This window comes from Myotis davidii, unplaced genomic scaffold, assembly GCF_000327345.1.
Source record: "Myotis davidii unplaced genomic scaffold, ASM32734v1 scaffold64, whole genome shotgun sequence".
NCBI lineage: Eukaryota > Metazoa > Chordata > Mammalia > Chiroptera > Vespertilionidae > Myotis > Myotis davidii.
In genome coordinates, this window is record NW_006296226.1 from 3,811,371 (window position 1) to 3,823,487 (window position 12,117).

The 12,117-nt window shown below is 41.5% G+C and overlaps 1 protein-coding gene across 4 annotated transcripts in view; it reads right to left on the reverse strand.

Annotated features, from left to right (window-relative positions):
- Nucleotides 1-1,049: 1,049 nt before the first annotated feature.
- The window catches only part of PTGR1 (prostaglandin reductase 1), a 24,910-nt gene continuing 13,842 nt past the window's right edge, over nucleotides 1,050-12,117 (reverse strand). For all 4 annotated transcript variants that reach the window (XM_006771181.2, XM_006771182.2, XM_015568781.1 and 1 more), the window contains exons 7-10: nucleotides 11,136-11,291; nucleotides 8,746-8,854; nucleotides 4,461-4,576; nucleotides 1,050-1,272 (exon numbers count right to left, since the gene is read on the reverse strand). In XM_006771181.2, the coding sequence (XP_006771244.1) occupies nucleotides 1,162-1,272; nucleotides 4,461-4,576; nucleotides 8,746-8,854; nucleotides 11,136-11,291 (492 nt within the window). In that variant the 3' untranslated portion in view covers nucleotides 1,050-1,161. The remainder of the gene's footprint in view (nucleotides 1,273-4,460; nucleotides 4,577-8,745; nucleotides 8,855-11,135; nucleotides 11,292-12,117) is intronic.

Below are 12,117 nucleotides of genomic sequence, written 5' to 3' on the forward strand. Positions count from 1 at the left end.
TACTGTACTATTTGTAGTACCTGCTTCTGTATTGCACTGAATTCTGCCTAGTAATCTGCCTTCATTTAAAAATTAAATATTTTTCTGTATTTTTCACCTAGAAAACAATTTAATTATAATTAAAGTAGTAAGTGTCTCAGTTTATGATTATGATTGACATCGGTATTGCTAAAACTTGTGCTGTCTGCATAGGTGTACCTTAACTTGTGCTGTGTACGTAAAATACGCACGTAAAGACATTGTGATGTTACTTCAGTGCATAGAAAACAGTTATCTGAACTGAATCTGTCTGTTACTACTGACTGGATTGGTGAAGTGTTTATCTGTAATGCTAGAAATAATGCACATTCCTGTACAAGTATTACAACAATCATGTCCTATGCTACACAACAGTTACAACGAATTGTAGTTCTACCAAAACAATAAAGTTGTGTTTAATGGAGAAATATTAACTGTGCTTTGTTGTTGTTTTTTTTAAATCTTGAAATGTAGTACTATCCATATTTCCAGTTCTCAGTAGTCTTAAATGGCTACCATATTGGACAGTACAGAGTTCAGGTAAGCAATGCTAGCCACAGAGATCCCCAAAATCAAAGTAGCTTAATTCAATAAAAGCTTATTTCCTTGGCAGCCTTCCAACATTTATTGCTTTCCAATATTTGTAGCGAGGCCATCTGGAACATAACCACCTCCAAGGTCCCTGAAGCAGGGAAAGCAAGAACTGGAGCATTATCTGATGTGAGGTGACTAGCTGCTATTCACTATGAAGTGTCCATTCTCTATTGCTAATCACATACTATTTACATGTACTGTATTAGGTAGATCAAACTCATCACAACACTATTTTTTATATATATTGTTTTTTTACAGAGAGGAAGGTAGAGGGATAGAGAGTTAGAAACATCAATGGGAGAGAATCATCGATCAGCTGCCTCCTGCACACTCCCTACTGGGTATGTGCCTGCAACCAAGGTACATGCCCTTGACCGGAATCGAACCTGGGACCCTTGAGTCGGCAGGCCGATGCTCTATCCACCGAGCCAAATCAGTTAGGGCAACAACCACTATTTATTAGATAAAGAGGGCAGCATACATTTTTACTAAATGGTTAAAAAGAAATTAAGTAATCCAATGATTCCTAGGTTCTATGTGTCATTTTTTTCATGCTTTCACTATTGTTTTCCCCAAATTATCTCCTTTCAGCATTCCCATAAATGCAGCTGGCATGTTCTCAAATCCTTCAGTGACGTATTCGTGGTACTGGATTTTACCCTGCATCAAAACAACAACAAACACAATAGATTAATATCACATTCTAAATGATATACTCTTCTCATTGTAGCAACAAATTTATCAGGTACATCACAGGACACTGGGAACGAGAGCCGGAAATCCCTCTGCTCTGTGAACTTGCGTCACCTTGGGGCACGATCCACACACACAGTGTATGTGGCAGATTACAAAGTACAGTAGGAATTTCATAAAGGCACCAGATCACAGCCCAGCAATAGGAGAAATGTCACAAGGAAGTGCTTAAGCAATCTCTAAGTTATATGAAAAGTTTTATAATGTAATGATCTCAGAAGAGGTGAAAGTAGCTGGAGAAAGGCAAACCCTTTAGGGTGTGATCTGTGCTCATCCTTCCCAGGACATAGCTTCATTGCTTTTCTTTGAACCCTGAGGAGGCAGAGCCTGTTCAGGAAATGTAAGTATCATGGCACCTTGATGATCTGTCTTCTCTTCAAGCCAAGGTTCTGTTAATGTGTGCTTAACATTCATTTAGGAATCTGGGAGGGAAGGGTTCATTTAGTGAGGAAGGATTTTCATTCTCTTTCTCCTACAGGACACAGGCTACTAAGTGGGACTAAATCACATGTTTAAGATTTTTTAAGGGGTCTTATGTAGAGACCTGAGTTACTGATACCATTTTTACCCTAATGTATTCCAGTGATAGTGTAGCGCCCTTTATGGACTTACGGAGGGACCATTTGCTTGAGGTCACTCAACTATTAAGTAGGAAAACTGGGAATTGCACCCTTGACTAGAAAATCCAAGTTCAGTCCTGCTCTTGAAGAGACAAAGAACCTGGAAAGAGTTGAAAGCTATAATCCGGTTTAAAGGTTGAAAGTAGCCCTGGCCGGCTTGACTCGGTGGGTAGAGCGTCAGCCTGCGGACTGAGGGGTCACGGGTTTGATTCTGGTCAGGGACACATGCCCGGGTTGCGGCTCGATCCCCGGTAGGGGGTGTGCAGGAGGCAGCTGATCGATGGTTCTCTCTCCCTCTCCCTTCCTCTCTGAAATAGATGGAAATATATTTAAATAAATAAATGTTAAAAGTAGAGGATGAAGACTAATATTAAATGTTAACAATGTGGGAATTTAGGCATAGGATATAGGTTATATGGGAACTCTGATTTTTCTGTAAATCTAAAATTATTCTAAAATAAAAAATATATTTTAAAAAGGGGAGAGATGAGGAAAAAATGTAGATGAGAAATTAGGCTAATTCACTAGTTACTTAAAACTCTAATTAGGTTCACTTTGTTAGAGGGTCGCATTAGGGGCATCAGCACGGTGGTTTCTTGCTGTCAGCTGTGACTGAGGTAGCGCTAGATTCAATTTCACCAACAGGGATAAAGCGGCTACACACGGGGAACTTAAAAATAATTTCGCACTTCCCAGCTTGCTGGAATGAGCCCAGCCCAGCACTACAAGTGTTAGCTGGGAAAAATGCCAACCTCCAATGGTTGCCAGCGAAGCAATTTATTTCTTTGAATTGGGGGATGATCGTAAAGCTAGGAATTAGAACGTGTGATAGCACTTTCCCCCTCTAAAAAGTAAAATAATGTACCTTGTTTATTCAGATCTCTATTGACTAACATTCTACATGGCGGGAAAATGATCACAGCACAGGACAAAGGGATTGGCTGGCTTCTTCCTTATCTAAAGGCATGGCTGTCAGAAGGCTCTACTGTAGGACCTGGAAGAGCTATGGCACAAATATATGCCCCTCATCCATTCGGCAATATTCATCTAATGCCTACATTGATGCAGACACTCTAGGTGCTAAGGATACATCAGCAAACAGAATGCATGAACACTGCTGCCTGCATAGAGGTTCTATTCTCATGGTGGGAGACGGGCAATAATTAAAGAAGTGAATTGTAATATAAGTCACATTGAAAGATGATAATTGTATGGGTAAACGAAAAGGAGGCGCAAGAATGAAGGGGGATTACAATTTAAAATAGGGTCACTGTGAAAGTTCATTCAGAAGGCAGTTTTTAGCAAAGACTTAAAGGAGGTGCGAGAATTGAGCAGTTACAGAGGGTTAGAGAGGTAAGGGGAGGGATTGCGTAGATGAGCAAAGTGAGGAAACACGTAAGAAATGAAATTAGAGAGGTAATGGGGGCTAGATGGCTGATAGCCTTGTAAGTTTTATTCTAAGTGAAATGGGGACTTCTGCAGGGTTTTGAGCATAAGAATGACATGGCTTGATTTGTGCTTTAAAAGATCACTCTGGCTGCTGTGTTGGGAATCGTCTGTAAGGGCACAAAGGGGGGACACCAGATGGAAGCTGACACAACATCCTAGACAAGTGGTGGCCTGGACCAGGGCGGTAGCAAAGGAGGTGGGAGGAGTGGTCAGAGTCTGTATGTATGCGTTCTGGTGAGACGTGGATATGAATGAGAGAAAGAAAGGAATCAAAGATGACTTCAAGGTTTTTGGACTGAGCAACTGGCAGGGTAAAACTGCCATAACTGAGACGGTGAGGTCTATCAAGCGGGCAGGTTTGGCAGGAAAGATCAAAACATAGTTTGTTTTCGACATGTTAAGTCGAAGGTGTGTATCCCACATTCAAGTGCAGCTGTCCAGCAGTCTAGAGCTTGGGAGAGGTGCAGGCAGGAGACAGACATTCAGGAACTGTCAGCCTACCTACATGTAAAACCGTGAGCCTAGCTCTAGCCAGTTTGGCTTGGTGGAAAGTGTCGATTCTGGTCAAGGGCATATACCTTAGTTGCAGGCTCGATCCCTGGCTCTAGTCGGGGCGTGTGTGAACGCAAAGGCAACCAGTCCTTGTGTCTCTCTCACATTGATGTTTCTCTCTCTGTCTCTTTCTCTCCCTTCCACTCTCTCTAAAAATCAATGGGAAAATATCCTCAGGTAATGATTAACAACAATAACAAAAACCCACAAAAAACAAAAAACAAAAAAAAACAACCACGAGCCTGGATGAGCTAACTAAGGGATGGACAGAGAAGAAAAGAGGCCCAGTGACCAGTGCAAAAGCCTAATGTGTGGATCTAAGAAAGAACGGAATGAGAGGAACTGCAGACAACACTTGCGGGTATTTTGCTATGAAATAAGGAGCAGTGAGGTGCATGTGAAGATGTATCTACAGCATCACAGGGGAATGGGATCTGGTGTACAACTGGAGGGAGTGGCTCTGGAGCCCCTTACCTCTGAGACCCATTTCATCAATTCGTTCAGAGCCTTCTGGTGGTCATTTTTCCAGCGGCTGACGAGGAACCCTTCCATGCGGAGTTCCTGATAGATAATGGCCTCTGGGGAGGGACCTGTGAAGAAAAGGGCACGTTGGGGCGACAGGGTCCAGGGGGTGGCCATGGTGAAAACAAGTACTGACTGTTCTCTTACTGCTCCCCCTCCCATTGCCTTCACTCTTTTCTGATCCACAGGGCTGCCCACCAGTCACCTCTGTGGTAGGCAGAATAATGGCCCCGAGATGTCCACATCCTAATTCCCAGAACCCTGTGAAGATGTTACCTTACAGAGCAAAAGGGATTTGCAGATATGATTAAGAACTTGAGGTGTGGGGATTTTGGGGTAGTAGATCGGTGGGCCCAGAATAATCACAAGGGTCCTTATAAGGGAAAGAAGGATGAAAAAAAGAGTCTGGGGTGGGGGGTAAAATGTGATGATGGAAGCAGAGATCAGAGAGAAAGAGAGATTTTGATGATTTTAGGCTGTTGGCTTTGAAGATGGAGGAAGGGGCCAGGAGCCAGGAACTGCAGGCAGCCTCTAGAACTAGAAAAGGCAAAGAAACAGACTCTCTTCTGGAGCCTTCAGAGGAAACACAGCCCTGCTGACTCATGTTAGACTTCTGACCTCCAGAACTATAAGACAATACATTTGTGTTGGCTTAAGCCACCAAGTTTGTGGTCATTTGTTACAGCAGCAATAGGAAACACTCGTGAAGTCCTCGCACAGGTCACGAAGCCCGAGAATGGTCATTCTGGACGTGCCAGAAGCAAGGCCCACCCCAAGCTTCCCAAACAGTTCTATAGAATAGAAAGAGGTCCTGAAGATGGACACATTTCCGCACCACTCAAGAATGAGTACCCTCACATTCCCAGTACTTAGCAGATCTTCTTGGTGGCTTAATGCAGCCATTCTATGGCATAAAGCCATCTCCTTCTGTCCTGTACTCAGAGGAGATGCAAAACAACGAGTGTCGACCCCTGGACTAAGAGCCAACAAAAGAGATAGAGAGAGGCTCAACAGCTCCCATGCCTGCCTTTGTCCCCGCCATTTCAGGAACCAAGAGTTAGCCTGAACAGTGGGGTCTCACACTTGGGTGTGTATCGGAATCAGGTGCCAGGCTTGTCAAATTGCTGGGTCCCTCCCCCAACTTCTGATTGTGGCTATGGAGTAGGCACCAAGAATTTGTATTTCTAATATGTTCCCAGGAGACGGTGATGCTTCTGGTCCTGGGCTCACACTTTGAGAACCACCAGCCTAGAACCGTGGTCGGCAAACTGCGGCTCGCGAGCCACATGCGGCTCTTTGGCCCCTTGAGTGTGGCTCTTCCTAAGTCTAAGGAGTACCCTAATTAAGTTAATAAGAATATACTTACCTATATAGTTTAAGTTTAAACAATTTTGCTCTCAAAAGAAATTTCAATCTTTGTACTGTTGATATTTGGCTCTGTTGACTAATGAGTTTGCCAACCACTGGCCTAGAAAAAGCACAAGGCTACCCTATGGCTTATAAGACAGTACTATTCTTTGTGAGTGAGCAAAGGTTGTATGATTGCCTGGTTTCTTTTCCCAAGGATCTTAAGTGAACAGACACTGAGGGAATGACACCTGAGTATAGTCTTACAAGTTCCAGGAAGTCAGGTTCAGTTAGAAGCGACAATCTATTTCAGCATCTTTGATAACTGCCATCACTCAAGCTTAAAAGTTCCCACTTACTACTTTGAAGAAAGTAATATTAGCAGTGAGAAAAAATAGGGCTTCATCCTGAACTAAAAGACACTGATGCAAAATGAGTGAGACACCAGGGTGACGTAAGAGAGTGATACACCCAAATTCTAGATTGATGTCACAGAAAGGGTGCTTCTTCAAAAGACCCCCACCAACTATAGTTCTTTTTGGGTTATGGATTGGAATCCTCATTTGGAAGAGGATGAAATACCATTTCTGGGCTTGTCCACTCTGGTGGGAATGTGGGTTTCTTTACTGAGAACAAAAAATAAATGCGGCAACAAATGTGGCATTAAAGTTGGCGGAAAATAGCCCTGGCTGGTCTGCTCAGTGGTTAGAATGTCAGCCGAAGACCAAAGGGTCTTGGGTTTGATTCTGGGCATGTACCTTGTTTGCAGGTTCCATTCCTGGCTCTGGTTGGGGTGCAAGCAGGAGGCAACCAATTGATGTGTTTCTCTCACATCGATATTTCTCTCCTCTCCTCCCCTCTCTTCCTTCCACTCTCTTTCTAAAAAATCAATGGGAAAAAAATATCCTTGGGTAATGATAAAAACAAAAGTTTAAAGTTAGGGGAAACAGTTACTTGTCTCTGAGCTATCCTAATAGTGAAATATGTTAGAATTTCTGAAAATCAGAAGCAGGGCAGAATCCCATCTGATTAAAATGGAATAGACAAGGCCAGCTGACATCTCAAAGACCTATCTGAGCAGCTGAACTTCCAAAGAGTAATTGCAAAAAAGAACTAGATCAAGTTACTCTATCCAAAATATTTGGCTACACCTACCAAGGTGGGGAAACTTTTTTCTGCCAAGGGCCATTTGGATATTTATAACATCATCTGTGGGCCATAAACAATTGCCAATTTAAAAATTAGCCTGCTATATTTGAGCAAGCATTTAATTAACTCATCCCTAATGCCTTGGCAGGGCCAGACCAAATGATTTCTCAGGCTGGACATTCCCCACCTGTGAGTCCTAATTGGACAATCTGGACTGTGGTCAAGAAATACATCCTGGAGCTTTGCTCAGTTGGCGGGCAGATGTCTCATGATTCTAGCTAAGCATCAATTAGAAAAATATAGGAGGGGAAAGGTCCCTACCAATAAGACTGCCGAGTGAACCTGGAGTTTCCTTCTTGGAGAAGGTAGTGTCTTTGATTTTTCACAGCTCAAGAGGGAATATATAGGTTGTCCTTCCATGGCCCCTGTCACTCTCGCCCACCTGTCTCAGGGCAAGTTGCATGTTGTTAACTAGCAGAGCTGTACGGTTTCATTCCCAGGAGTCAAGCCTATCATAGAATGTTTATGTATGGTTGCGTAGATCATGATGATAATCTAGAAGATTCTTTCTGGTTCTTTCTCCTTTTGTTTTGACCACAGTAAACCTGTAATCTCACCAACAACACAGAATTGTTGTAGCAGAAAAGGACACTGTATGCATTGTTCAGAAAACCTGTCTTTGTTTTGAGTGTGTTGATAATAGGATGTGAGGAGTCTCTGGTCCTCTCAGCCATTTATCTCCCCATGCGTAAAATGGGAGGCCTGTACAACATCTCTCAGAGAGGGGGACCTAATGAATCCAGCTCTCTAATTGACGCTATTTGTAGACCTTCATAGGCATGGAGGTGGGAGGGGCTCTCAGCATAAGAGGGTGAGGAAGTGGGGGACGGAAGGCATGGCAGGGCACAGGAGAAACTAAACGTGGACCATCAAGGAATGGAGGGAGGGACATGCATGCTCCTTTGCCTTTAAGAGGAAATTGTCAGTCTGGTGAGGTCAGGGTGGCCGGCTGCTCTAGGAAGCACTGCCCACGACTGTCTGAAGGAAATGGCAACCTGTTTTCCCCTTCACCCACCTCAAGTCACCTTCTACCCATACCCACACCTCCAGCAATATCCTGAAGATCCTGAAGAACCCTGACATTTTACCACCCAGACCCATATAATTCATTTTCAGATATATCCCCCTTGGTGCAGCTGTCCTTTATCATTTTGGCTCAGTTCCGGGACTCTTATTTCATAGCTCTTCAGATGTTCTCTTTCTAAATCAAATCATGGCTGTCTTTTTACATTTTTTTAGGAAATAGGTAAAAACTAAAACTTTTAATAACATGTGTTTGGCCTGGCCGGCGTGGTTCAGTGACTGTCAATCTATGAACAAGGAGGTCACAGTCAATTCCTGTGCCCAGGTTGCCGCCTCCATCCCCAGTAGAGGGTGTGCAGGAGGCAGCCAATCAATGATTCTCTCTCATCATTGATGCTTCTATCTCTCCTTCTACCTTCCTCTCTGAAATCAATAAAAATATATTTAACAACAATAATAATAATAATGTTTGTTCCATATGTTCAGATCCTGTTATTTCTCTATGTTAGCTGATAAATACTATTTCATCAAGAATACCACAAAGTCTTTTAAATATTTTGATAGTCACTAACATCTTATTAATATCTGATGCCATATATGTGAATCTTCTCCTTGTCTAGTCTTCCTACAGCTTTGACCATGTGCATAAGCTCATTACCTGGGGGAATTGGGCGAGTACTATTGTATGTAGAGATGGCCCCACATATAGCAATTCTTCCAAATTTCTTCATTTGGGGGATAACAATGTTTGAAAATTCTCCACCTACCTAAACAAGACAAAAACAAAGAAACAAAAAATAACAACTTTAATCTAAACACTAGAAGATTCAGGAAAATCATTCATTTAAAATCATCATTTCACATCACTTGTTTAACAATAACATAACTGACTGAATTAGCACAGTAGCGAAGAAAACTGCATTTGAAAAAAGACAATAGGAACTGGGCATTTCCATTTTGTTAAAGGAACATACATTATATAACTTATAAATTGCATTCTTCTATATTGTGAGGTTCTCTGCTCAGTTCATTAATCTCATTGCCCTACCTACAAGTTTGGAAAAGTACTCATATGCCATATAAAGAACAATGTGGGAAGACGCACATTTTTCACTTTCAAAACTTACCACAGAGCTATATTAACCAAAACAATATGAGAAAAGAAATGTAGATCAATAGAACTAAATTGAAGTCCAAAAAATAAACCCTTACATTTATGGTCCATTGGTTGTGATAAGAGTACCAAAACAACTCAAGAGGGACAAGATAGTCTTTTCAACAAATGGTGTAGAACAACTGGATATCCCTCCCCCTGGAATAGAATGAAATTGGACCCCTTCTTTACACCATACTCAAAAATTAACTTAAAATGCATCCTAGACCTAAATGTAAGAGCTGAAACGATAAATCTCTTAGAAGCAAACAAAAAGAGTAAATGTTCATGATTTTGGGTAGGGTAAAGCATTAGACGTGACACCAAGGGACAAAACAAAAAATAATGGAAAACTTTTGTGCTTTAAAAGACACCATCAAGAAAGTGAAAAACAACTTATAAACAGAATAGGAGAAAATATTTGCAAACTATATACAGTGGATGCTCATTATTACTGGATTCCATATTTGTGAACTGGACTGCTTGCTAAAATTTATTTATAACCTCCAACTCAATATTCACAGGGCTTGCCCTGGTCATTTGCAGACACGTGCAGAGCAGCGAAAGAGATGCAAAGTTACCAGCTAAGGTCAAGCAAGGCCATGGCTCTGCCTTCTTTTCTCAGCTCTCTCACAGAGATCATCGGTGGGTGAAGACAGAGGCGGGCAGTGCAGTTTAGTTCAAGAAGCTCTGCTCCTGAGCCATTTGGGTGGGGTATGAACTCTAACTTTGGGAGGATTAGTGGGGCAGCCTTAGACTAGTTACTTAACATTTCTCTGAATCTCCTATTCCCTATTGTAAAATAAAGAAAACGGAAGCTATTGGAAGAGTTGTTTTAGGATTTAAGATTGTAATCTATGTGAGATACGTGCATATATGTACATACTTTTCCAGGAGCAATGAATGGTTCAGTGTTTGTGGTGACTTTATAGAACATAACTACCAGGAATACCAAGAACTGACTATATCTGATAAAGGGATTTATATCCAGAATGTATAAAGAAGCCTTACACCTCAACGAATTGCCCAGTTGAAAAATGGGCAAAGGATTTCAACAGACATTTCTCCAAAGAAGATATACAAATGGCTAATAAGCACATGAAAAGATGATCAATGTTAGCTATTAAGGAAATGGAAATCAAAACCACAATGAAATTATCACTTCAGACCCACCAGGACAGCCCTAATCAAAATGATGATGAATCATAAGTGTTGGTGAGGACATTGGCACCCTCATATGGTGCTAGCAAGAAAGTAAAATAGTGCAGCCATTGTGCAAAATAGTTTGGCAGTACCTCAAAAATGTTAAACATGAAGTTACCATACAACCCAGCAATTCCATTCGTAGGTGTATATCCAAGAGAAATGAAAACATATCCACACAAAAACTTGTACATGAAGGGTCATAGAGGCATTATATAACTGCCAAAAAGTGTAAATAACAAATGTCCATCAACTGATGAATGGATAAATAAAATGTAATATATCAATACTATGAAATATTATTTGGCCATAAGAAGGAATGAATCACTGATACATGCTACAACATGGATGAACCTAGAAAACATGCTAAGTGTAAGAAGCCAGTCACAGAAGACCACTTTTGAGGGAAAGTGGAAGTGTTAATAAGTACAGCATTTCTTTTTTAGTGTGATAAAAATGTTCTAAAATTGATTGTGGTGACAGTTGTACAATTCTGTGGATATACTAAAAACCATTAAATTCTACATTTTAAATGGGTGAATTATATCACAATAAAGCTATTTTTGTTTTGTTTGTTTGTTTAAAAAGTCATACGTGCTTTAGTCATAGATTTTAGATGGAAACTCCAGAAGTATATTCCCTATATAGTTACTTTGTTAGTAAGTCAGATTTTAAGTCTAATTTGTACTTACATTATCAAAATAACAATCATAACCGTCAGGAGAAGCTTTTTTCAACGTTTCTTCCAAAGACTTTATTGTCTTGTAGTTAAAGGCAACGTCAAATCCAAGCTTTTTAAGGTAGGCAACCTTATCATCAGACCCTGCTGCTCCAACAACTTTGCAGCCCTAAGTAGGGGTGGGGCAGGGGAAGGAAATCATTTATAAGTCACAAGCACAGACCAACTCCACCCTCCCTCCTAGTCCAGTAAGGTCAGGCTCCCCAAGAACACCTTCTGAGGTGCTGAGCCACGTATATGAGAATACCATGATGGGCCAAAAGGCCCTATAAGTAAAATTAGTCCCTGAACCATCCTACAACCCAAGAATAACTTCAGCTTGCCTCTGACTGCCCAATAGATCCTTTCTATGTTTATGTGGTTTGCAGTTCATTTCAACCTGCCGGCTTGACAACACATTCATTTGTCTCTCTTGTGGGTTTTTTTTTTAATTAATGTTTTTTATTGATTTCAGAGAGAGGAAAGAAGAGGGAGAAAGAAACATCAATGATCAGAGCGAATCATCAATCGGCTGCCTCCTGCTTACCCCCCACTGGGAGCTAGCCTAAAACGCAGGCATGTGCCCTGGCTGGGAATTGAACTGTGACCTCCTGGTCATAGGTCGATGCCCAACCATTGGGCTATACCGGCCAGGCCCTCTCTTGTTTCTTTATTTTGAAGCTTCTCTTCCCTTGCAATGACTTGCATGCTATCTCTTGGTGCAGCTGTCCTTTATTATTTTGGCTCAGTTCTGGGACTCTCATTTCATAGGTAGCCCTCCCGGTAACTGTCCCCTTATTGTTTGATTTGGCCCAAAACATTGGACTAGATGCTGCTTAATCTGCAAAGCACATTTGCGCTGAGACTGGATACTATATTGGCACATAGAAAGTAGCTCTTCAGAAAGCTCTCTTACATTCTGAATAGATCGTGAAGACCAGAAGATGAGCCACTGT